Here is a 27647-nt window from a genome sequence, read left to right on the forward strand (position 1 = left end):
CCATTGACACATTTAGGTTGATGCGCATGAGCACACCTCTGCTAATCGGTCACCTGACTGTTCATCCTATTTTTTTTTTTTTTCTAACATATTCTTGGTACCAAACCTGGTAGTCGGCCACGCGTATCAAACACACACAGATTCACCGATACACACTGTGGACACGCGGTTACCAAAGAAGTTAACGACTCTAATTAAAGGTTAAAGTCACAGAAATAAAAGCAACAAGTGCGTTGTTGTTTCTTTGCTTCCGCATACATGCAGTCACACAGCTATATTTGCACACTCGCAGGCACGGGCATAAGTATGCACCCTCTCAAATTAATCCAGACACACACTCACGCAAGCACACCTATACACACAGTGGAGTGCCTTGAGGACTGTGTGTTTCCGAGCCTTGGTGGAATGCCCAGATTACTTGAACTCCCTGTCTTTACATCCTAATTAGCGAGAGGATGTCTTTGTGCATAATTACTCACAAATCCCCCTACAGGAAATGAATGCATTACCCTAACCATGCATAGCAAGGCAGACAAGGAAGGCGGCTGATTGGGGAGGGCTGTAATGAGACATCCAAAGAATTGGGATTTCAGATCTTCCCCAGTGAAATTGCCACGTTAAAGTCATTTTGAGGAGACAAAGGGGGTGGAGAATGAGTCAGGAAAGCGCAGAGCAGTGCATATCTGAGCCTCCAAAAACTGCACGATACTTGGCTTTCTTACAATGCTGGGATTTGTGTGTGAGTCTGTGCAAAAATCCTGTGCATGCATGTCGGTGCATGTCAGAGTTTACAACCCAGGAATACCAGTCTTCATGCTTCCACGTAGTCCTGGCAGATATGTGTCAAATAAATAAATAAATAAATGATCCAGTTCACAACTTCACATCCATCCACCAGCTCTGTTTGTGGTTTTCTCAATAAACGAATGTCATTATCGCTCTTACTGCGTATTTGATGCTGCGCGGCGCCTGCAGCATTCTGCTAGTCAGCGTCACTTCTCCGCTGGAAAAAAAAAATACAAATGACAGCGGAAGAAGGCGAGGAGAGGAAAAGAGGAGGGAGAGACTGAGAGAAAGGGGGAGTTCAAAGTTGGGGGGGAGGGGGAGCGCACTCATTTATGGCTTACCCCAGGAAATGATGTCTGATACATGAAAACATGAACAGTAACGCACACTCACACAGCAGCTTATGCACAGATTTCGCGCACCGCAGACACACACAGAGATGTTCAAGTTTGACACTTGTACAGCCATATATCAGTGCAGACAATTAGTCACTGTGGGTTTTTTCTTTTGCCGTTATGCTGCTTTCTCTCTGCGTTGAAGCCTGCTGTGAGATTGGATGAAGCGAGAGAAAGAGCGAGGGAGGATGAGAAATCATTAAACGAGAGAACGTATTATATAGATGGATGAAAAGCTCGGGTATTAGCTCGATTCTGGCTGCTAAATCTACCTGCTTGAGCCAAGGCTTTGTGCTGGTTAGTGGGTAGATCTGTTGATGATGCATCTGTGTGTGTGGATGCCTCCGAGTGTGTGTGTGTGTGTGTGTGCGTGGGTGTGTGTGTGTGTGTGTGTGTGTGTGTGTGTGTGTGTGTGTGTGTGTTTGCCTGTGTGTGTGCGTGTGTGTTTGCCTGTGTGTTTATTAGGTGAGTGTATGTGTGGAGAACGTGCCAGTCATTCACTTGTGGTGCTGAGGACAGTGTTGACAGAGCATTTCTGATAGCCAGCCGGCTGTATTCTTCAAGCACATCTCCCTATGAAGACAGCAGTCAGGAAGAAGAGCGCTCACCACTGTTAACAGCTCTGACAATCCCTGTCTGCACTGTAGGTGTGTGTGTGTGTGTGTCTTTGAAGCTTGCAGACATAAGGACTCTTCACTTACAGATTCACAACTGTGAACAACTCTGACAGGACTGTATGTGCCTTCAAGAGGAACGCTTCACACAGCTAGAACTTTCATTACTGTATGTGTGTGTGTGTGTATGTGTGTTTACCTGCGAGTAAACTCGACAACTTAAGACGGCAGATATACAGCTGAGATTGCGCCTCAAATACCTACATTTAATACCCGTGTTCTTCTAACATCCTGTCTCAACGTACAGCTACAAAAGCGCCGACTGCTCTCCAGTCGGGTGACAACCGATCCACCGATGCTGTCCGTGCTCATGGGAAGTGTAGTTAAACAGCTATCACACCGTTTACCTGTGCAGGGATGTTGCCAGGTGTCTCAGCACACAGCACGAGGAGTCTCCCATTAAATCTACACAGAGCTGTTGAGTCTGTAGCAGAGCTGTACTGGAAAAAGTAGAGCTCAGCGCATCAAGGTGTTAGGAGGCATCAAAGCCCTTCACATTGAAGAGATTTACAGTAAAAGCCTTGCTGCTCCGTTCAGAAGCGTGTTCTGTCAAGCCTGGCTGGCAAGACCGCTGACTGGCTGCACTGCAGCATACAAAGTCAAACAATTTGCAGCCGTCAAACTCAGCTGGGTTAGAAGTCTTTCTACAGCTGATGTCGTTCCAATAGCCGCATGTATTTAGAAAAAAGGTGTTATTTAGCCGCATAGCATAAAATAAAACTGCCCTTTCTCGATGTTGCAGGAAAGACATGAAGTGAAATGTGGAAAAAAGATGTCAGAAGATGAGAAGATTAAAACCAAAAGAAATCTTCAAAGGAATTCAAAATCTCACTAAGGATGATCTGTCCCATTTGTTTCGTTACTTCACTCATTGGATCACTGTTCCTGGCCACAAAATATGAACCATATACAATCCTCAGTAGTTAAATAGTCAATTTCTCATACTAAGCAAAAATGATATTGACATAATGACATATTGGTGAGGTGGATTTTAGCTATAGAGAGAGAAAGGCTAGCTGTTTCTCCTTGCTAACTTTAGGCTAAAGAAATGAAGTGAACTGAAGTTAACTTTGTCCTTGTAAAACAAATAGTGGACAGAGCTGTAATGTTAACGCTTATTGGTTTGTGGACTATTCTGAAGCACTTCCCACTTGACTTCCTCTTCATAAAGTGGTCGAGCTAGGTAACTTTTGGTTTGTTCCCCGGCTACCATTAATCAGGATAAAGCAATTTACTTATGTGGTTCTTCCAAATGTTTCTGGACAGAATGGATAAAGTTCTGATAATGAGAGCAGTCATTTTGAGGGGGTCGTAATGCTGTTTTGACACTGTAAGCTCATGGGTAAAAGTTTTTTGGGTGGCCACCGCCATCTTGTATTTTTGGAGTCAGAAGTGCTGTATTTGAACGAGACGTTGGAGCTCTCTGCGCCTCTATCCTTACTGGATCTGACTGAGAGGACATGCTGTAGCAGGGACTAGTCACTCACAAGTTCTGGCGATGTCCTAAAGCATGACCTGCTGTGTCTATTTTACTCTAAATGGGACCATAATTTCTGAAATGAACATAATGTGTTTAAAGACTTGACTTGAAACTAATGATTGAGACCTTATGTTCTTTAGGCAAATGTTTAAAAAGGTAATAAATCAGTGCAATCCCCTCCTGCTGGCCATTAGAAAGAATGCGGGTTGAAGGCTTTTCGCTGCTGGCTTCACTTATTAGACGGGGAAAAGAGCGGAATGGAGCTTTTCATCTGACTCTCGGCAAAGAGTAAACACGGGTATTTCCCAAAACGACTCCTTCCAGCGACTCCATCCCCTTCGGATCCCTCTTATCCGTCCTAGCTTACTTTGAGATTTAGCTTTAGTTTAGTTTGAGCTTAAGGTCATTGCCTCTTTATCCTTCATCCTGCTCTAGTTCCCTTTTCTCTCCTCCATGGCCTCTCATCGCCTCATTTCTCCAGCTTCAGTCTTCTTTGCTCTGCCGTCCCTTCAAATCCACCTTCTTTAGCCGAACTTCATAAACACCGTTTTGTGTTTGTTTCGCTGATCCCGTCGGTTGTTTGTCATATAATACTGGATGTAAAGGTTTGTTCAGCTTGCACAGCAAAGTCTATAACCCGGCTGATCTCCTGTCCTTCCTTGCTTCCTGCCTCAGGGTGCCGTGATCACCCCAGCCGCGGCCATAGAGCCCAGTTTGTCTCTTCACCCCTCCAGTGTAATGGCTCCGCTCACCCAGCAGATGAACCACCTGTCCCTGGGCACCACAGGCACAGTGAGTCTCAGCTCATACCTCCTCCACACTGTCATACTCATGCATGCGTGTTTATGTGTTTTTCTTTTGAGTTAACACACACTATGTAATTAGACAGTAGAGATTTCAGTCATTTTAAATGATCTTACAGCATAAACCACGTAGCCACACACACGGAAATGCTCTTTTCTGTGCGCAGTGACCCTGAGACCAACGCAAACTGTTATGTAATGTAATGTGAAATGGCTCAGGGAATGTCAGACGGTACTTTTAATCCAGACATCCTAGAAGACATATTGTTTGTGCCTGTATTATAACAGTGTCTGTGCCGCTCCCTCTCTCTGCAGTACATGTCTGCTGCAGCCGCTGCTCCTATGCAAGGAACCTACATTCCCCAGTACACTGCAGTGCCTGCCTCTGCCATCACAGTGGAAGTAAGGACAAAAAGTAGTTCTTTATTGACTTCACACAGCAGTTTATTCACAGGGCTGGCTTGGCTTGTATATGGACTTGAATAATCTCTGGTATTGTGCCTTTCAGATGAATTAGATGCTGGTAAACGATGGTGTAGTTCTGAATGGTTATGCCATCATTAATTGAGAACCAAACATGTTCCAGATATTCTGTGACAACTCCGTGTCGGCCACTTATTTATTACTACTGGGGGGATTTCAGGTTGTAAGCCTAGATAATATCAGAATAATCAATTGCCACTAATTGGACTCACTTCCCCAAAAAAACTTTTATTGAATTCTAGACCAAGCATCAGCAATATATCTGAGTCTGCAGGACGGAGTTTAACGCTTCGCTTCTGATCAATAAAGAGTGAATTTCGGCTTTGCTAAACTTTTTTGGACGTTCTCAGTGAATGTTTTTTTTTTTTTCAGGGCTCTGTGGATGAAGAAAAAGTCTTTAGTTCACCTCATTTTTCTGAGACCGAAAGGTCGAAATGAAACCTTCTCACACTTTGTGTAACTGTGTTTGTGGTGTCAGGGCGTGGTGACAGACCCTTCTCCACAGACAGCTGCCCCCTCCTCGCAGGATGCCAGCGGGCAGCAGCCTTTATCAGTGGAGAGCACAGGAGATCATGCCACAGCCTACTCTTACCAGCAGTCAAAGTGAGTGTTGTGAATAGACATCTGGTTATTTGCACTTACCCCGAAGCTGAACTGAAAAGTTTGTTTTAGTTCTGTACCAGAGTTGCACAAATTGATGAAAACAGCGGTGGCAGTTCTGTTGAAAGAAGACGCTGAGCAGAAAGGAGGATGGATGCCTGTGTTGGATGCTGAACAATTTCCAAAGTGGAAATCAGTTTTTATAGATTCCTTAATGGGAATTATAATTTGGTGCTTGCATTTAGTAGCACTACAATTATCTCATGATTTTCCACCTTTGTGGGAATTTAATTTTAGATGTGTATCACTTTCCATTTTCGGATTGAAGCTCTAGGAACACAGTGTACTTGTCCATGTAAACTATTTAAGTATCTTGAAGGAATGGAAGAACAGAGAACTGGAAACTTTTGGGAAAAAATAGCTTCGCTCATCATAATGCACAGCTCAGGAGCACACCAGCCCATACAGTCCTCATTAAACCAAAACTTCTCACTGGAATGAGGCGTTCAAGAGGCTGGTTGGCAGATTGAGTGAGCCAGGCTAGCCATTTCCCTCTGCTCCCTGTCTTTATGCTAAGCTAAGCCAACCTGCTGCTGGCTGCAGCTGAGAAATCAATCTTGTCTTTCCCAAAATGTCAAACTCATCTTTTGTTTCATTCAGCGTATATGCATTGAAGGGACTTGACTGTCAAATGTCCTTCAACAAAGTTTGCTAAGGTTGTGATTTGAAAGTTGAATAAATCATATTCAGCATCCACAACTATAAACAGACTAACAGGTGAACTGAACAACATGAATCATTTCGTTACAGCACAGCTTTCTTCTGGGAAACCTTTGGTCCTGGTATTCAGCACTCCCTAGTGGCAGTGATTGCGGAATGATCAGTGTCATTCACTTCACCTGTTTGTCCTTTTAATGTTGTGGCTGATAGGTATATAATTAGCTACATACAACTGTAGTATATAATCGTTGTGCTGACAAAATATGAAGCCAGCAGCTGTGTTGTTGTTTTTGCCACAGAATCATTCAAACTTTGCTCGTAAAATGATCCCCGCCGATTTCTTTCTTCTCTCTCCAGCTGTTTATTTGTGCTGTTTTTCTACCTCCTAGATAAGCTGCTGGTGGTTTCCTTTACACAAAGTTGTCGTGCCTCGGTCACCATTTTTTTTTTCTCCACTGACTTGTTTTTCTGTCTCCTTTAGATAACACGATTGGTAGGAATCATCGCTGCATTGCCTTCAGAAGGACTGCACTGAGGCGCATGAGACACGGAGAGAATCAATATGAAACAGGGACAAAAAAACAAAACAAAAAAAAGACACGATATAGGCAACACTGAGGGGAGAATGCTTCCACTGTGCACAGGCACCAAATAAATGACAAAATGAAGAAAAAAAAAGATTATATTTCTTACCTGGTTGAACCAAGAAAAGAGAAATGATGGTTTGCTGTACTCGAGGACAATGAAATCAAACACAGTCTGCAACTTTGGGTTTATCATTTCTCACTGTGAGACTGGACTTTGCCTCCAAAGGAAAAAGAGAAGACAGACTGAAATCTAAACTCAACCAACAAGCTGTACAGAAAAAAAAGAACATTTGAATGTGCAGGTAGATTTTCAGACTTTTTTATTAAAAAAAAAAAAAGGAAGGAAGCAAAGTCTAAGGAAAAAAAACTGATTGTCTTCCTTTGATATTAAGCTACATTATTTTCATTCTTTTTATTATTTGAGTAGTTTTTCTAGGATATCAATGTTTTCGTAAATCTTTATTGCCTTAATTTTCTCAAACTTTGGGAAAACAGTTTCCATAGTGTTGAATTATTGGAAAAAAAAAAAAAAGACTGAGTGGTTGAGTGATTTGAGAGGTTCCTCGGAGTTCCTCGGAGATGAAATCTACAAAACTATCTGTACAGGAAAAAAAAAAGGTTGTATTTGTATGACGATGATTTTAAATTATGTGGTGCAGTGCAGCTGATGTTGGTCGGTAGGAAAAAAAAAATCTTCTTTAATGTGGGAAGGGTCAATCCACTGCTTCCTGGAAAATGCAGTTAAGTTTAATCATGGGATAACAAGTTCAGTTTCTTCATCACATTTGTATTTTTGTTCTTGGTTTTTGATTGCAGTCTTTTTACCGTCACAAAGTTTTTTGCTTTGCCTGCTTTGCTTGTCTCACAGCAAAAAAAAAAAAAAAAAATTGAATTTCTGACTTTGACGTAAAGCAGAAAAAAAAATGCTAGGATTTTTAAATGTGCAAAAAGCAATAGTTTTAGTAAAACTGTTGACAGTTTCTTGAGTCTTTCTTAACTGTTGAACAAAAGCAGCCTACAGGTGGCATATTTTATACCAAAGATGAAGAAACTAGGTAGTGACGAGATCTTCCTTGTGTTGCTTTTTCTTTATATTTGTTTTTTCACCTCTGAAACTGAGATTTCTTTTCTTGCTTGTCATGCTGTTGGTGTGTGCGATGATTTTTACCAGTGACTGAGAAACATGCAGTAGGTCTTTAACACAGCTGCCTCAAACAGAAGAGTGTTTGTCATGTGATCGAAAGTGGTGATGATTCATAACATCAGTTGAGAGACCAGACCAGCCTGTGGGAAGTGGAGGAGGTAGGTATGTTATTGACAACAGGATCTCATACTTTAGGGGTAAAGAGGCTGAAAATGCATAGAATCCTGTGGAATATTGGTGTGTGTGCTTTTAAAAACCTGTGTATACACCAAACAACCATGTCTTCAGACTGCATTGACCAATCTCAAATCCTAAACGCAGACACTGAGAGGCTGTAAGTCCTATCCAAAAAGCTCTAGGTTTGATTCTTTTCCAAACTAAGAAACTAAAAAAAAAAAAAAAACTGTTTCACGCCGCTGTCTTGCCAAACAAGCCATTTAAAATGTGAGCGAGACGATGACCTCTGTTGGAGGAACGGGCATTTTTCTGTTGAACAAAATCATTTCAGCTCATGTATATTCTAAAAATGAGAGATATTTTGTTTTTCCTTCTCTTTTTGTGTTGCCTTTTTTTTTTGTCTTTTGATGTGTGAGCTGCTAAATACTTTACATTATCAAGGATTGAGGTTGTCTTGTGTTGGGTGGGCGTGGAAGAGGTACACCTCCAGAATGACAGAAATTGACCATTTTGAGTTCAGATGAAGGCAGTTAGTTGTGTCATCTATGAGGTTGAAAGCATCCTAAAACATGGAAATTAGAATCTGCATTATTTGTATAGCGTTAAATGGAACAAACAGAGATAATACTAAATGGACTTTTGACTGGCTGATAGTTGCTCTGAGGTCACACCCTCAAAGCCCCACCTACCTGACCCTCCACCAATGAAAGGAAGCTGACGGAGGAACAGACAGACACATAGAACAAAGCACGGTTCAACCAAAATCAAGCAGATACAAACCTCTATGGTAACATAAATTATTGAGAGAAGAGAGAAAGTAGAGAAAGCGAGAAACAAAAAGTAATATTTATGAGATCATTTTTTTGTACAGGTGTGTAAAAGAAGATGCAACAGAAATAACTTTGATGATGCTATTTTTTTATTTGCTTGGTCACATTGCCTCCCATGTCTTTCAAAAATTGTGATTCTGAGAGTGTCTGTAGAACCAGTGGATATTGCTGTAGTTTCAAATGTCTCTTTTTTCTTTTTGTTTTCTTTTTAGACAAATCTTTCAATAAAAAAAAAACAAACAAACATTTCGAACAGTCAACACCGATCTCGTGTCTTCTGCACCGGCAACACGGCACCAGTAGAGGGCAATGTAGTACATAGTATGATAGAGGGATGAGAGGTTGGTGAAGGAAGAGCTGTGTGTTGGATTCTTCACCTATGTTAAGATGCAGAACAGAAGCCTCAATCTCATATAACAGCAACACAATGTAGGTGTAGATACTTTTATTATACACTGAACAATGAGAGAACTGTTGTCGAAACAGGACCAATGCAGGCAGAGCATTACATGGGAACCATGCTCAATTCTCTCAAGTCCAAAGACGACAGTGTTAAGGAAAATTAGTATCATGTTTATACCACATCAGAGACGCACACACACACACATTCACACATTTTTATTCATGCCGTTTCCTGTCAGAACTGAGAGTATGATCAAGTGTTCTGTGATGCTTTTATTTAAAAAAACAAAAAAACCCAAAACCTTCACCTTTGATTTAACTATTTATGGATATCTAATACTTATCCTACAATACTTTGTTCTTTAAGTACAGAATGTAAAGGAACACCACAGGTTTAATATATAAATACAATGTATTAGGTAAAAAAAAGTCATAATAATGTTAAAACATTAACGGTTTACAAAAGGGATATAAAACATTGACATTGTAACATGTAGTTAGTTTCTATTGCACATTCAACACATTATCCATTAGGGAGGTTTTCATTTAGTTTTATTAAATGTGGATTGGTGTCATGTTGTTTTGCTATCAAACACTACAATAAAGCTGTGGCGAAGTGCCCTCAGTTAAAAGTAAAGCAGATCCATTTAGTGCAGTTCCATATAAACATACACGTTTAATACAAGGGGAAAAAACCCTAATCAAGTAGTTGGAGATAAATCTGAACTGTATCCCTGTCTAAGTTGACAAACCCCCAGCTTTGAAGTAATGATGTTCAAATACACTCTTGATATCCCTGTGTGCTGTATTACCATCTATTGCCCTCCTAAACCAAAAAGGAGTTTTTTCTATTGCAATTCTCTGATTTTATTTCTTCTGTTGTTCTCAGTTATGATCACAGTTTTACTGGTTGATGATTTTAATATCCATGTCAACGACCAAAATAACTCTTGTGCATCTGAATTTTTAACTACAATCTTTTAATATAAAGCAGAATGTATCATCTCTGACACATGAACCGGGCCACACCCCTGATTTAGCTTTTACTTTGGGTTTAGAAATGAGTTCGGACCATAAAATGGTTATGTTTGATTTCAACTGGAACTCTGCTCCTCCATGTCCTAAGCAAACTGTTTATACGTGATTTAAATAGAAACTCAGCTGCAGACTTAGCTGCTGCTTTCACTGCTCATTGTTGCATTGCCCAGTGCAGCAATGTAAATTACATGGTTAATTAGTTCAATACTATGTGCTTAAAAACGTATGACCAAATAGCAACCATGAAAGCTAAGCCATGTCACACCTTCAACCGAAGACCCTGGATACATGAAAATATTAGAAATCCAAAAAGAGAATGTAGAAGAGCTGAACATAGGCTGAAAAACACAAAACTCATTTCACAAAATACAGGTGAGGGAATTATTATCTGTATTTAATTCACTGGTAAAGAAAGAGAGACCCTCGTAGTTACTAGTGTATCCCACCCCAGTTGGGGTAAGCTCACACCCATAACCCATAAGGATTTGGCTGACATTGTATCCAGTATTAATATCAGTAACTGCAAACTTGACAATCTTCCTTCCACCCTATTCAAAGTGGCTTTTAGAGTGATTGCCTCCTCGTTTCTCAACATGGTAAATGCATTGCATTAATATGGCTCTGTTCCAGACTATTTAGAACAGACCTGTATCCAGCCTCTCCTAAAGAATCCTGGACCTAGACCCAAGACTCCAACATAACTACCGTCCCATATCTAAGCTGCCTTTACACTCAAAAACTGTTGAAAAAGTGGTTTCTAAGCAACTCTTAGAAATAATGTTAGGAAACAATATATTCTGCAAATTCCAATCTGGTTTATAGTACCGAAACAGCCTTAATTAGAAGGACAAATGTTTAACGAGCGCAGACTTTTTGTCTGGTGTATTTATCCATGTTATTCGCCATTTTACTCCTTAAATTTGTATTTTTCTATTTTTTTCTGTGCTTTGTTTTAATATTTTGCCTAACCATAACAGAATGGTGATCAAGCACAGTACTTAGAGAAGTGTTTCTTTTACCGAGGATTCTCAGATATTCGTTCAACCCTGAAAACCACAATAACCTGGACTTTTTGCACTGCTGTCTTGCGGCCATTAAGGACTGGATGTCCTCCAACTTCCTACAGCTGAACACAGACAAGACTAAAGTACTGGTAATTTGCCCAAATCATATTTCTAATACTGTCACCCCTCACCTTGGACCACTAACTAACACAAAACAGCCAGCTAGAAACCTGGGCATTGTTTTCAATCACCATCTCAACTTCAATCAACAAATTAACAGTCTTGTTAAAACTTATTTACAAATCAGAAATATTGCCAGGGTCCAACCAATGCTACCATGAAACATAGTTCAACAACTCCCCCATTTTATCCCCTCTAGATCACTGTAATTCATTATTCACCTGTCTAAACAACACAGCAGTTGCCCATCTACAGCTGGTACAAAATGCAGCCCTAAATTACATGACGTGCATGTAAACAACTCTGTCACTTTTTCACCTCTTAAACAACAATATTTCAATTTAGTGGAGCATGAAAAACTAAATTTAAAACAAATCCATTCAGATTTTTGTGAGTTTCCCTGAGGTACAAAATGAAACATAAATGTTTTGATACTTTTTAGCATAGCACTTTACGTTACAGCACGGTAATAACATGGCTATAGTGTTGTAATTACACAGTGTTACATGAGTATTACCTTATTATTACCAAACCATTACCAAAGTAATAACCAGATATTAGCTTGGTATTAACAATGGGTATATCTGGGTTATATTGGACGAAATTTATGTAACGGGGTAATAAGGGGCCAAAAACAGATAATTGTATATTACTAATTCCCCAGGTGTTTAACCTCCCTTACAACTAGTGTTACATTATTTAATGTATAATTGTCATATACGTTTCTCTGGCCCTTGGTTTTCAATTTTAGAAAATTAATGTAGTAGAAACTGGTAGTTTAGCATTTTGCAGCCCAGAATTATGGTTATTACATAGAAACTAGTGTTCCCAGGTAACAAGTCACAGTATTAAACAGATCATGTGTGCAGTATTACCCTGAAACAGAAGGGGATGTTTGGAACATAAGGGAGAATTATTTACAGCATTATAATATGGTGATTAACAATTTTGAATTCCAAGAATTTTGTGTTTCGCCCTTTTTACCCTTTGTTGTTGTCCCCTTATTGCCCTGTTGCATAAATTTCAGTCCAATATTCATACCCAGATATACCAATTGTTAATACCAAGTTATCGTCTGGTCAATACTTTGGTAATTACATATGTTACCTAACTATAACCTAATTATTACCAAATTACTACCACACTATTACCATGTTATTAACAACTGTCATGTCAAGTGCTATCTTTTTTGAAGTATTTTTACTGAGTATTTATCCTGCAAGCAGGATACACAGGTTTTCATTGTGAGGCTCTTTCTTCAGTTTTTAAAAACTGTATGGATTGAAATGGCTAAGGCTGAAAAATAAAAAAAACATTTTCATTTGTAACATCCACTGTAAGTATCTGGGCACATGCTACTGTCACACTACTTACAGGATTACAGCAGCTTCATAGGTCTACAGAGGCAGATAATTTCCCCTTATTTTCCTGAGAGTTTAACTCTCAGAAGCAGGAGCGAATGAGAAGGATGAAAACTATGACAATAGTCACAATGGTTAGTGCTGAAAATAAAAAGATAAGGCTGGCAAAGACAGGGTTCGTCATGGGGAGGATTTCTTTCACTTCAGATGGGATCATATTGGACATACTCAGCATGTAGCCCAAACTCCAACCTATGCTGGTTGACTTTACCTGCAAATAAGATGAGACAAGACAAGAGATGATGTAACTGTGAATTGGTATGCTGTACACAGTATTTTGTCAATATCATATGGTTCCAGTGAGCTAATCGTCACTTTGTATGTCTGGAGAAGTTATGGACATTAAACAGCCCTGTCATGAAAATTACAGCTCAAGGGCAAAAAATAAGTCATAACATCAAAAGACCATCCCTGTAAAAAAAAAAATCTAGCCACCAGACTCCCAGACATCTCAATGGCACTGACCAGCTCACCCAGAACACTAACTCCCTTGTTGGTCAGGACTTGTGATTGGGAGTTTCGCCAGCTGTAGAGGAACTTCTTGCGAAGTCTGAAGGCTAACCGCCATGTAATTTGGAAACTGGCTATAATGTGCCACTTTTTAAGAGCCGCTATCTTTCGTTATGACTCATGAGCGATAGACAGAGTGTTGCAGTTGAGGAATCCCCTTCTGTTGAGGGAGTTCCTTTGTGAGAGAGGCTCCATGTCCTCAGGGTTTCCTAGAGCAATACATTGCCTGCCTTTCACTCTGGCCTCAATGTTTTTGAGCCGCTTGATCAGTATATCAGCCATCCATCCTTTATGGGTCCCAATGGGTGGCCTAATCCACTTTCTTATCTTAAAATGCTGCTGAACATCTGAACACTAGGGACTAGCCCAGCCATTTTCTGATGTTTTATATATAATATGAATTCAAAAGAATCTAAAATATAATATAATGCATATTTTATTTTATGAGAGTTTTTATGAACATAGAAAGAATAGAGTGGATATTTATTAGCTTCATAGCTCTGTATTAAAAACCAGAAGACAGTGGTTTGAGCATTTTTTTGTTCAACCAACCTATTTTGCAAAGTTGATGTTTTTAAAGGTATCTTTGTCAAACTTGTATCCATCTGCCAGCAAACTGACCACATAGTGACCTGAATAGCAGTAACGCTTAAGATATTTGTCAAAGATCCATGTCTTTTCTTCTTTAAGCTGAAAGAAAGAGAAACAGAGGTCATAGTGTAGTCTGTGATTAGGAAGAGTAGTGATACCATTGCTTATGCTTATAACAAAATATCAATGTTATGGTCAAAATTCAGATGAAAGATCCTATATATAGACCATAATATTGAGACCAAGACAAGACAGAGACAAAACGATGTGTGATCTAGACTGATAACTAACAGTTAAGTTGAGGTTGGCGATATTTACCGACATAACACCCCTCATCTCACCCCTCCTTCTCCATGGTGGCCACTGAGAATGCAAGAGGCCTTCTAATGTTGGTGTTTGCTTTGTCCAATCTGGCAGCTTTAGAAACATGGCAGTGGAAGAGCATCAGCTCTCTTTCTAGATATAAAAGGCTTATTCTAATGCCAAGATTCCACTGAGCATGTCTCTGTTACCCCACAGGTGCAGCCGTCCTCCACATCGGGGGCGACATGATGAGTTAATGAGGCACAGGTGGTCAGGTTGATAAGACACAGATGGTTTAATTGGATGGGCCTGGGTGGCCAGATCAGCGAGATGGAGTAGCGTGATCCAGTTCCTGAACCTTAGTTATAATAACTTAATTTGACTAACAAAACCATGCCATAGTTTAATGTTAAGGTAGTTCTTTTTAAATTGGCTGAAGATTTCAGAAAGGATAGGAAAAGGAGGTCTGGGTTGTTGGATGAGGGGAAAGGGTCGAAGTCGGTGGATGAAGGAAAGTGGGTCAAGGTTGTTGGATGAAGGAAAGGGTCAAGGATTGTAGTTGAAGAGGGGGGTTTGAGTTGGGTTGCGAAGTGGCTCTCAGGTGTATATACGATAGGATGGGTTCGTAAGGGCTTAGGTATGATTTTAATCGAAAGAGGAAAAAGGGATGAGAGAGGCCAAACTGGTTGGTCTTGCTTTGTTTGAGGTTAGACCGGAGGGTGTCTTGGAAGTGGATGGAGATGTCTGAGAGGGTTGTGTGTCGAGAGGGTTCCTGAGTAGATGTGGTAGAAGTGAATTCCAGTCATCGTAGGAAGTGGAAGACTGCCAGGAGGAACATTGATTCAAGGGTCGAGCAGATGAATGAAAGGATGCAACGGGTGAGAAGGTCTGTGGTTAAGGGTAAGCATTTTGGTGCAAGCTGAGTTTCTGCTTAACGTAGGCCCTTTATCAGCAGTTTGGCGAAGAAGTTGATGCTGCTGAGATACACTTGGATGATGGATGTTCTGATTTTAAGAACCGTATGGGTGTATGTGATGAAGCTGGTTATTGTCATGATGTCGAAGGAGGGGAAAGGGGGGTTGTGAAGGGTATGGAGTGATTTGAAACTGCACCATCCACTATAGTACGATGAAAGGGTTTTAGGTGACAGCTGTTCAGCATAGTTTGTTGAGATTAAGCAACTAGGTGGGGGAACTAGAGGTTTAGATGTAAATGGCAGCTGAAAATGGTGGGACTGGTGTTGGGTGAGGGTCCGAGTCTGCTGCCAAGGATTTCAATTTCTGGAATGAGAACCGAAAGAGACATTTAGTGATTTTTGGTGGCCGGGAATGAAAGTTGTGCGGATTATGAGGTGGTGCTGGGCTGAGACTAAGGTGAGGCATTGGATGAATTAATTATGTCCAGTGATTGTTAGCAGTCTTTGTTCATGATGTCGATGGCAGTGAGCTTGTCGGAGTGAATAAGGATTACTTTTCCGGACCATTTGTACCCCCAAGGAAGTGCAACAGTTAGGGACGGATATACTGTAGTTCACAGAGGGCAGAGGAAGGGGAGAGTGAGGACAGTTCTGGAGGCCAAACAGAGACGAACCATGTCCATGTACTGCTGTAGTAGCCTCCGAAACCTATTGATGGTGCGGCGTCTGTGTACAGATGGATGTCCTCTGGTTGGGTGATTTGGTTGTCATAAAAGAAGGAAATACCATTGAAGACAGAAAGTCGTGCCACATTTTTAGCTCCATTTTGCTGTTTTTTTTGCAGAGTGTGATGGATGGATAGCAGAAGACAGAGATAGCTGGTGGGAGACAAAGGATTGAACCTGGGGGATAATGCATATTGTGTATATGAGGTGTCCAAGCAGGGAGAGAAGCTGGCGCTTGATGTAGCAGTAGGTAAGGAAGTAGTTGGAGATGAACAAGGAGGTACGTAGTAGCCACTCAGTTGGCAGGGCGGTTTGGAAGATGAGTGACTCAAGGGTGATGCCGAGGAATTCAAGGGGCATGCCGGGTCATGTTGTTTTTTCTGTGGAAAGAGGAGCGCCAAGTTGGTGGGAGGTTGATTTGAGAGTGGATGACATAAGGCAGGTTGTGGTTGTTGCGGAGTATACGGTAAAGGGCTTCGGAGAGAGAATCGAATATTTTGGGCATCTTTTGCATACAAAGGTGAGGCGAACTACTGCAAAATAGAAGCAGCCTCTCCGGGATAGACTGAGGAACCTCCAGAAATCTGGGCAGATGGGCAGGACCCTGAAAGCGCTGGTGATGTCTGCCTTTCCCAGCCAGGCACCATGGGCGGCGAGACGGATGAGGTTGATGGCGTGGGTGATGGTGTTGTAATGCCTGGAAAAATCTGGGCTGGGGATGAGGCTGTTGATGCTTGGTATGGTGGGACTGTGGGGGGACGAGAGGTCTATGATGGGCCTCTTTTTGCTGAAATATTTTCATGTGGGGATGCCAATGGGGCTGAAACAATAGATGGGGAAGAGGGGGCTGGAAAATGCACTGATCCTGAGGCCATCCTCGAATTCTTTGTGGAGTAGTGTGTCCACTGTGTCGCAGTGGGGGGAGACTGGCTATTACCTTGAATACAGTTTAGAGGACTGCGACTTCTGCGTGGGTGAAGTGGCATTGGTGGTGTCTAGCTGGAGCTGCTGGATGCAGAGTAGTGGACGAGGTGCTGCCAGAGGTCATAGATAGCGGAGTGCAGGCATAGTGGCTGTCTGGCTGGCCGTGCCGGAGTGGAGGTGGTCACAGACAGGGGAGATTTGGGGATGATAGAATGATCCATTGGGAAGGTGGTTAGGTACTTGATTTTAGTTTCAAAATGCTAGTCTTAGTGCAGACAAATGTCAGAACTTGAGATGAATGGGAGAGAAATGGTTAGGTTTGCCGCTCCAGGTTGCAAAGGTGATTGGATCAGGGCGATGTTGGTGGTTGAGTTACTAAGGCACAGGTACATTTTTGCTTCTATATTCTCTTTCTTCTCTTCTCACCCTCTTGTTCCATCTCTTCTCCTCCTCTTATTACTATAGCTGTATAGCAACTAGAAGAACTTACCATTTTCCAGTGTGAGTTGCAGAATTTCCTGACTGAGGCATTGAATTTATCAAAATCTGAAGTCATCTGGATCTTCTGTGCCGTTCTTCAGCAGCGCCCTAGCAGATTAGAAGAATCCTGCATATGCCTGGAAGGAACAGTAGAAACATATATCATATTAGAAACATACTGTATATTTAATGAATAGAAACATATTCATACATGTGTTTTATTTGGACTGCCTGTTACCATAAAATCTCCAGTGACGGGTGGCTGCTCGACGCCGTTGAAGGAACACTGAGATGAGGAGAAGTCTCGAAATCAAATATGGACTTCACCATGCTTAAACACCTGTCTGAGTCAGCGACTCCAACCATGAAGTATTCCTGATCTGGGTTGTAGCCTCTCGGTTTCTTTGTGCATTCTGTGTCATGAATGGTTGAGGCGTTTATGGTTGTGTTATAACCTTCAGGGAAGCAGGGGTTAATAGTGTAGGCTGGGTTTGATGATTCCTGGAACATTACAAGGAGGAAGAAAATGTCAAATGAAGGATGGGACAGGAAAACACATGGGGGATGAGATGAGAGGGGAGAGTTTGGACAGTCCCACTGACAGACACCATCTTACATATAAACCATGACTTATTTATTTAAACTAAATACAGATCCCGATGTTAATGTTAACTGTAGTTAACATTTTATACTAAGACCCAGCCAAGAAATGTATACCCAATGTATACACATTATAACATATGCCATGCTTCTCCAGCAACATTCATCCATCCATTGTCTGTAACCGCTTTATCCCTTTTATGGGGTCGCGGGGGTTGTTGCTGGAGCCAGTCCCAGCTGTCTCCAGGTGTGGGCAGGGTACACCTGGACAAATCGCCAGCTCATCATTGCAGAGACTGCCAACTGCACATCAAGAGCAATTTGAGCAAGAGTTCAGTATCTTGCTCAAGGACACTTCGACATGCAGTTCAACTCAGCCCGGAGCTGGGATTTGAACCAGCAACCTTCTGATCACTAGCCAACCTGCTCCAGCAACAGATACAATTAATTTTGCTATAAACTGCCAGAAATTATGCATATCTCACAGACTATCTTGACAGCATTCCCGATCCGATCAATATTTTAATGACATTATGCATTCTCGACTTGTCTCCCTTTGCCTTTTAGGAATTCTGGGAGCTATGTTCACAGATCAATTCTTAACTTGGCGTTAATGGATGTTTAACCTGCACATTTATGTAGAAAAGCACATAATCCCACTGCTGTTTGACCAACACATAGGCACTTAAACATCAACAAAAAATCATCATCACTCATATCGTACCTGAGAGATTTGAACTTCAGTGATAGCCACAATTTCTTCCATGCACAGTCATGTAATCCATGTGTGAATTTTCACAATTTAACATGAAAATTAAATATTTTCACATTTGAGCTGCTATTTTCACATTGAATCTTACATGTGGATAATGACTTACACATAGAAGGGAAAAATGGCTGTTGAAATGACTGACATTTTCAAACATATTCTCATACGACCTCGAAGTACTGCGAGTAAATAATGTCACACTAAAAGTATTGTTTCCAAACAAATGAAAATTTGGACATAAGAAGTTTACATGTGACATGATTAGCGACGGATCGAAAAGGTATGTACCTGGATTATTTTGTCCAGAATCCTACTCTCTACCTCATCGTTGCCATAGCAGAGAAAACTGTGTGTGTACACATTGTAGGGATAACCGTACAGTTTGATATGCATGTAGTCAGGGCCTGTGAGATTATCCGTGATTGCAAAGGCAATCTGTGTTGAGTCTTTGACCCATCTGGGCATATGTAGGCATTCCACACGTTTTTCTGCCATTATAATGGGAAAGGTTAGTTTACCATGTGTTGGCCCTGTTTGTGTAGAAGCATATTTAAAGCAATGGTTTGTCGGTTATTCTAGAATAATTTTTTGTTATATTACTAGTAAATCTCTTAACATCACGACAGCAATCAAAAAATCAAATACTCTGACAATTAAAAGGAAAGAAATCAGGAAAAATATGCAGTAACTGGCTGTTGCAGGACTCTAACAAGCCCAAACTGTCTAATTCGGCCTGTATGCGAAGACTGAACAGGACATCCCTTACACAAGTCGTCCACAGGGCTAGACGGATGTATTGATAAAGTTATTTGCAGGCTAGTGGCAAAAGAACGGCAGAAAATGTGCAGGCAGTATTACCCAATGCTAACATACTAGCAGGACAGCAGTGAGTACTAACAATATCCTTGTTCGTTGTTTATACTCATTATGACAGTCAGTGCATTTACATGACACTCAAGAAAACCGAATTACTGGGTTAGTCTGACCATGATCGGATCTTTAAGATGCATGTATACACCTTAGTCTGACTAAAATTGGACCAGATCGGATTTCTCATAGTCGAATTAAAGCACCTAGATTATTCGATTGATAGTCGCATTACTCCTGCATGTATACATTCTATCAGATCAGATCGGATTTTGCGTTATGTGCAGGCGTGAGATTTTGTCCCCGGGGCCGTGAGCCGGAAGTAGACGGACGGCGGCGGCGTCTTTCCTCCGAAATCACCACAAGAAAGAGTGCCATTGTGCATCTAGTTTGTGTAATTATCATGTACACCATATACGAAATGTGAAAAGGTGTAGCTTCGTCTCACTCTTCGTACGCCATCTTTCTTGAATGCCGAGGCAGCTGGTGACGTAAAGAGGTCAGCCGGAGGTGGCTCTGTTACCACTAGTTGAAATGGGTACATCGCCACCTAGCGTACCAGGGTATGACATGCTTCGGCCCAATAATCCGATTTTCTCACTGGCATGTATACTCGGATAATTGCAGTTGTCTGGTTGAGTAGCATAGTCGAACTATGGCTGTAATCTGACTAAACTGTGCATGTAAACGCAATGACTGCTAGGTGTTTTCTTACATGTGACTGAGACCAGGTTCGCAAAGACAATGTTGCTGTCCTCACAGTACACAGCCACTGAGCCAGCTCTTCAGCAACTTGCTAACTCTGTAGCACTAAGCACACAGCCCCTGACCCAAAATCACAGATGAGCAACAGCAGCAGCAGTAACAAACTATTCAATTGCTTAACTAGTACCACACAGCACAGACCCCCTGAGGCCAATAATAGAGCCACTGCCGTAGCAACACACTTCTATATCAGCTTATGTTAGCCCAAAGCACACACCCCCCCCCTTTGGATTGAGGTAGAATTGTGAAGGCTATCATGCTTTTGTTTACATGACTGCAGCAGTTTGGCATGTAATAGAGAATGTATTTATTGTTCTCTGTCCTGCACTCTGTTGCTATTCCAAAAGGACATTGGACAACCAAAAATACTGTGTCTAACCTAAGCCCACAAGAAGAGCACCAGACTTTGAAGCCAACTTTTGTAGTAGCTAAACTGTATAATAACATCGTCACAGAATTAATGGGGCTCCACCTCTAATGCTGTGTCAAGATTTAATGTAAGGTCATTGGTCTAACACAGTTCCTCAACACCTGGCAGAAACTGGGGTCATGGCCCTAGCTTGAAGGTAACTTGTGGTTAAGGTCATGCAGCTGCTGATTGCTGATCCTAGCTACAGCCCCTGTTCGATAACATAAGAGTTTTGTGACAGCCTCTTCCTCTCGCGCTCACTTATACCCCTTTTCTACTAGTCAAAATCCCACTTTAACCAGCTAAAGTCGGGCTTTTGTTTGCAATGGGATTATGTAAACTCTGCAGTTACACCGCAAGACCAGGGTGAACACTCTCAATTCCACCGTGCAAAGTGATGTCGCATTATCAACATCTTGTGGTGGCATGTAAATAAAGAAGGAATTTGGGATGTGGTAAAACACCTCCCAACTGGCCAGTTAGAACTACGGTGCAGTCAGGTAGTGCACAGTTATGTGTTTTGGAGGAGTGGCTCTAAAGGGAGCCCTAATAAGAGGAAGTGGGACTTTTTCAGATGGATACTTAATAATAGAAAATATAGCTTTTTTTTTTTTTTTCTACAATCTTTCCAACCCCAGCTTTAAAGGATAAGGACATTTTGATCTTTATAGATGTGTCTTACCTCGATTAAGTTTCACATGAGGTAGTTGACAGTGACCCACCCATACAGCCCTTCCTCTTGACCACTGATGATGGAAGCGCTTTTGAAGTCAACAGGCAAAGAACTTAGGTACTCTCGCAGACTTGCCACGATGTCATTGGACCTCTTCTCATCCTGCTTACTTATAGCAAACAGAAAACAGCAGTAACGTGTAGCTGTTCTTTTGGAAAGTTAGATAAGCAGATTGATACCACTCTCATGTCTGTACACTACACATTAAGCTATAGAGGTAGCTAGGAGACAATTAGCTTGACATGAAGACTAAATCCAAGACGAAACAGTAAGCCTGGCTCTGTTCATAGGTAACAAAAATCCTGGCCTAACAGCAACTTTGAAGCTCATTATTTTACACATTTCATTTGTTTGAGCTATACAAAAGTACTGTATTGTATTGAGTATAGTAAAAATGTGGTTACCTTTGAACAATACCAGGCCAGTTGTTTCCCCTTGCTCCCAGTCTTTACGCTAAGCTAAAGTAAGCATCTCCTAGATATCGCTTCACAAATATGAGAGTGGTATCAATATTCAGATCGTCTTCTTGGCAATAAAGTCAATAACTTGGCTAAATGTCCAACAGCAACAGCAATAGCCGAATATCATCCGTAGTAGATGGAGTATTTACACTTGAACTGTCTGAAATGAAAGCAATTCAAACAAATCAAACCAATGCTATTAAAATGTGCTCTGTGCTGGACCTGTTATCTATTTTCTTCATTGAAGTGTCCTGCTGAACCAGTGTAAGTACTGACCACAAAGCCTGAGAGCAGAGAGAAGGACAAAATCATCTCTAGGACCAATAGCATGAAATGACTTGTAAAGCTAAGTTAGTAGCGTTTTTTTAGACATGGCACCAAGCAGCCAATTTGCCCATCCTTTTGGCAGATCGGTCCGCAGTTTTAGACAGAGGCTGGCAAATTGGGGGTCTATTTTGGTCCGCCGATTTTCCGCCTCGGAGGGTACACTTATTTCCGCCTCGCCTGCTATCTAAAAAGGAGGCGGCAATGTGCCGGCGTCTGCGTGAGGTGGGCGGAGGTGTCAATGACCTGCACTGTTGTGCGACCCACAGCCGGGGAGTTTTAAAACCAAGAAACAGTTGATCACAGCAGTCAGTCCATCACTTCATCCGCGGACATTAAGATGAGCAACTGGACAGCTGCTGAGATCCAGGAGACGCTAGCATCTCCTCGGTCTCTGTATGTTCCTACTTTCAAATTAAAAGCCCCCGATAAGAACCCAGTTCTAAACTCGAATGGGGTGAAATGTAAAGCTCTTATTTTGAAGTCAATTTTGTTGTCATTGTTCACAGCCCAATTTCGAGCTTCACGTCACGTCACATGTTTGCGCCTGCCTCAGAGGGAGAAGGGTCTAGCTGCAGCCGCAGCCAAGCCAGAGCCGCTACAAACCACGCCCATTACAAACCACGCCCCCTACAAAACACGCCCATACAACACTACGGTGGCTGTGGAGGTCCAGAGCACTTAGAAAGCAAACACAAAGGAAACAAAGCAATAACCAGATCATTTTTAACAACTTTAACGGTTGATTCACAACATTAAATGCTTTTCAATGCAAACAATGTGCTTGAAACAATAAATATATACAAAAATAGAAAGTTAAGTAATAAAAAAAATAAAAGATTAGGATAAAAGATTAATCTGATAAAAGATTATATAGGACTGCTAAATCTGGTGCATGCATCTTTTCATTTTTTATATAAGTGACTAATGTATGTGCACAAGGTTATTTTAAACTCAATAAAATAAAATATTTACAATAATAATAATAATTAGTAGTAGTCATTTCGATTAAAATAGGTTGTTTCTACCAGCCGTTTTTCTAAGAGCCACACTGTCACAGAGCTTGGCCTACTACATCAGATGCCATAATTATCACTCTAAGGTGATGATTTCTTATGGGTTAACAGAAAAGACTGCTGGCCCTTTGACACAAATAAAATGTATTTATGTATTTATAAATATGACCATACACAGCTCTTTAAAATATGTACCTCAAAACACAAAAGTTGAGACAAATGAATTAGCCAGCAACAACCTTTATTGGCAATAAAATAAAACATTATCATTTCACAGACTATTTTTTAATTCATCCTACACACATACTAAAGCGTCTTCAAAAACTCCTCAGAGTCCAGAGCTCTTCTGAGTTTTTCAGCATATTTTTCTAGTTGCTGTAGAGCCTCCTTGCTCATGTTGTTTGTCATGTAATGAGCCAACAGCCGTTTTTCACTGATGAGACAAAATGGAAGAAAATAGCGATTAGTAAAAGGAAATTCACACAGAAAGGCTGTCATAAACAATGTAAAAAACAATACTTATAGGTATTAGCACTCTCCTTATGTATGTAACATACCTCAAGTCATACTGCAGTCCACATTTATACACTTCTGTGGCTCTGTCAATGGAAAATGCATGGACAGCTGAAAGGGCGTGGACTGTTGCCTGTGTCATGAGGTGAACAAAAGGATATCTTTCATTTAGACATTTAAGTTGTCTGTCATGTTGCAGTTAACAAGATATTAGTCATAAGTTAAAGACTGACAATAATAACAATCATACAAAATATGTTAATATAATAAATAAAAAAGTTTCATAATTTACCTCTGGCAGAAGCACATCCATAACAAATGCCACGTGATTGTGACACCTGGTTGTCTGTGCTTCAACCAGGCTTGTGAAGAAGCCCAGCACTCTGTCCAGCTGCTCATCCTCCATAAAGAAAATGATCACCCTGCCCTTTGATGTTGCCCAGGAGGATGCAACTTTTTATGTGATGACTGCCTGTAAATATATATATTTCTTAGGAGAATGCTCAAATAAATGTACGAACACTAGGCTAACAGAAAATGTTACACTTAAATCATTCATTTAACATGTTTTGACCAAAATGAGTTACACTATGTGACTTAAATTCCATTTTCAAACTCACTTCAAGATGTTGCAGCAGACCGTTATCCTGAGTGATGAACGTTACATGAAGGTCACTAGTGACTCTTCTATGGTGTTCAGCTTGCTGAGCCCTTTCCTAAAATTTTATCAAACAGCATTCGGATGTTAAATGTAATTATTCTGGTTAAGTATACCAAATAAGATTTGTTGTTTGTTGATCCTTTGCATGTCCTTACCACAAGCCTGTGGAAAGATGCGTCTTCACTCAGGATCCCAACGTCTCTGGTTGTGGTGACCACATCATGTTAGTCCATGCTGTCATTATAGTCCTTAATCAAGACACACAAAGTCATGGCTTAGTGCACAGCTGTAAACACTGGATATGTTGTTCTCTTGGGTTAATCTTCAGTCACATTAACATGCTCTCTGGGTGGAAAGCTGTAAGGCCTCTTACTGTACATGTGGTCGGTGTCCTGTGGACTCTGCAGAAAGCAAACCATAACTGTGTCAGTTTGTTTTATGGGGATCCAGGTAGGACGCATAGGATTGACATTTGCACTTAAAATTATCGCACCCACATTGCAAATTAGGTTTATTGACAAAATGTACAAACTTTCTGCTTTTTAAAATAAACAAATCAAACATGAACAATTTAAATGGATTCAAGAATACATCTGTCATTTTTGCAATAAATGTATTTGTATGTCACTTTCTGACATGCACTTAAACGTCACCGTTAACAAATCTCTAGCCAGTACAGTTATTTGAAGTGATATAAAACATGACCCTATTTTTTTATGTTTTTGTGTGTCAAAATAACACATTGATATGTTGAGTTAAATTACAATATTCTGCGTCTACGTGCCGTGTTCCCTCAATACTTCTGTTATCATCCCCTCAGTCATTAATCTGATTTTCATAACATAAAAGACGACACAAAATGGGTTTGCTTACGCACATTTTCAGTGTATCGGTTTGACGAAATGTGTTTTTTTTACAAATAGAGTCGGGTGTCTTTGAAAAACAGTCAATAATGCTCTTTCTGCCTGGCAAAAGACGTCTCAAACATTAAATTAAACGTCAACATCTTCCCAAAATGTAAACGACCTAACCTGAACCGGCATCTCCATCTTGTCTGCCTACAGGCGCTGCTGACAACTGCAGTTGGCGAACGTACGGTTAAAATGACATTAAGTGTTCAATGTTTACACCTCCTAACCGGGAACTTAAAAATAATATAAATGCGTCTCACCTGAACTGGCATTGCCGTCTTGTCTTGGCTGCATTTGCCTTCTTCTTCTTCTTCTTTGACTGCTTGCATTTGCTGCTGTGAGTTTAATCGTCCTTCCCGGCCACCGTAGCAACACGTGGGCGTAGTTTGTAGGGGCGTGGTTTGTATGGGGCGTGGTTTGTAGTGGCTTCGGGGGTCGCAGTGGCTGCAGTTGGGTATTATTGCTCAGAGGCGGCTTTTGGAAAAGGAGGAATATTACGCCTCCATTTTAGAAAGACAGGCCGGCGCATTGCCATCCTTACCTTTGGGCAAATGTGCCGCCTTTTTTATCCAAAAAGGGCTAGTGTCTAGCTGCGTTTCCACCGCAAATACTTCCCCCGGAGACTAGAAACCTATAAAGGAACTGATTTTCCTCCTCAGGAACCAGGATCTTCACGACTTCCAGGAACATTTTTCCCCCCAAAAAAGACTGCTTGTGGATAGCACTACAAAAGTTAACATGTATTTATGTGTAATGCTGGAAGACCTTTGGTAGGCTTGGCAGCATGAGACATTTCTGATTGGTCAAATACTCATTGCATTTTTAGAAATTTGCAGCTACAAACCAGATTTTTTGGACTTCTAGTTTCACTGCTCCTCTGCCTGACTCTTGAATTTTGCCAAAGCCTGCTGTCTAAACATGTTTTTAATGCTGCCACATCCTTATGACTCTGGGGTAAACGATGTGGTACATGAATTATGCTAGATTGCTCTGATCCTTCCTGTCTTTTCTCCATTTTAAGCAGAGAATTGCTTGAAGCTAACTTTTTGTTGACACTTTCTTACTGTAGCAGTCTCATTCCAGCAGTAGCTCCCAGATAGAGAGTTGTGGCATTCTGTTTTGCAACAGGAATGGCATTTATGATGTCGTCCATGCAGACTTGGAACGCTTTCCAAGATGCTGCATCTTTCTGTGGATCAACTTTCATCGCTGAGATACCATCACCTGTGGGCACAAGGCCAAGATAAAATCATATCAGCAAGTACTTAACACATGAAGTAAAATGCCTTAGTTAATGTTTTTCTGACGTTTTTAACTCAGTTGAATAAAGGTTGATGGATGACTCAAGTCTTTATCTTAATCACCCCCCTTACACCCCGAAATGTGCATAGTGCTGCGGTTGTTTTAGAGACAATGACTCACCTTTAACTCTACAGTTCTTTATCTCCGTTACCACTCCTGTGTCATTCTGCTTCTCCCCTGGCCACTCGTACAGGTACACGTTGGAACGAGATGAACCCGAGTCTATCACTATGCCATACTGAAGAGGAGAAGAAGAAACAAAAACATGTTTCAGGGTCATGTTTTCCATTTGAATTTAACCACAGAGAGGCTGCCGCCGCCTTACCAGCACACCATTACAAAATCACACATGGGCATTCAGGACCCTCCTTCAGCAAGCTGCCTGATGAGAGAAACCTCCTGCCTTGACCCTTACATCTGGATCACGTCCAGCATCACATTCGCAACTGAGTGTGTGTCAGAGCTGAAACATGTGTTTGTGTACACATCTCTGTCTCTCTTTCTCTGTATGGATGTGTTCTGGGAATTGTTTTGTACCATTACTTTGTTAAAGTGAAGAAGATCTACAGCCACATAGCCTCTAAGTTCAAATATGTGTATGTGTTCACCTGTGAGCTGTACTCCTTGAACCTCCAGGTGTCCTGGATGACAGCAACAGCAACAAGGGCAGCAATACTGGCCAAGAGGAGTAACAACACCCCTGCTATGCGACACTTGTAACCCATTTGCCGTCCGGCCATTTCCTGTTGGCAAGACATGCAAGATAAAATGCAGAAAAAGAAGTAGTGTGGTTCTCCATAAAAGCATTTTGGCTCTCAGCTTGATGACATGTGGAGAGGTCTGAAAAGGATGATAAGCAATAATAGTACACTTTATTTACTAAGGGGATCCTGATTGGCTGAATTGTTTTGTTTTCAATACTTACCTTTAATCATGAACAGTAATTGAGGTGTGATTTAGGTGAGGTTTGGGAGCACCAGTTCCCAGCAGGATCAAGTGTTTGAGGGCTTGCCGGTCAGCAAGACACAAACAGCCTCTAAGAACAGTGCAGTTCAACATCCAGCAAGTACATTTTGCTGACGTCTCGTGAAAGCCTCACATGTTTAGTTTTCAAAATCACAAAGGTGTCGTTTGAACTTGTGA

The 27647-nt window shown here is 41.1% G+C and overlaps 1 protein-coding gene, 1 long non-coding RNA gene and 1 pseudogene across 4 annotated transcripts in view; 1 reads left to right on the forward strand and 2 right to left on the reverse strand.

The window, feature by feature from the left end:
* Positions 1 to 8106, forward strand: part of LOC115567429 (RNA-binding motif, single-stranded-interacting protein 3) — a 138027-nt gene extending 129921 nt beyond the window's left edge. The window contains exons 10-13 of one of the 2 annotated variants that reach the window (XM_030394030.1): positions 4011 to 4127; positions 4454 to 4540; positions 5100 to 5224; positions 6423 to 8101. In XM_030394030.1, coding sequence (XP_030249890.1) covers positions 4011 to 4127; positions 4454 to 4540; positions 5100 to 5224; positions 6423 to 6426 — 333 coding nt within the window. In that variant the 3' untranslated portion in view covers positions 6427 to 8101. Of the gene's footprint in view, positions 1 to 4010; positions 4128 to 4453; positions 4541 to 5099; positions 5225 to 6422 lie in introns of both variants that reach the window. The other variant, XM_030394029.1, reaches the window with a different exon arrangement.
* Positions 7486 to 27244, reverse strand: LOC115567205 (ectonucleoside triphosphate diphosphohydrolase 3-like; annotated as a pseudogene).
* Positions 23338 to 25658, reverse strand: LOC115567430 (uncharacterized). Of its 2 annotated transcripts, XR_003981188.1 has the most exons (7): positions 25463 to 25658; positions 24624 to 24692; positions 24447 to 24539; positions 24251 to 24346; positions 23923 to 24102; positions 23675 to 23763; positions 23338 to 23550 (listed from the first exon to the last, which is right to left on the reverse strand). It is a non-coding gene; the product is annotated as an uncharacterized LOC115567430 (long non-coding RNA). The 2 variants fall into 2 exon arrangements; XR_003981189.1 differs by lacking the exon at positions 24251 to 24346 and having other exon boundaries at positions 24405 to 24539.
* Positions 27245 to 27647: the final 403 nt, after the last annotated feature.

Source organism: Sparus aurata, chromosome 17 (genome assembly GCF_900880675.1).
Source record: "Sparus aurata chromosome 17, fSpaAur1.1, whole genome shotgun sequence".
NCBI classification, from domain to species: domain Eukaryota; kingdom Metazoa; phylum Chordata; class Actinopteri; order Spariformes; family Sparidae; genus Sparus; species Sparus aurata.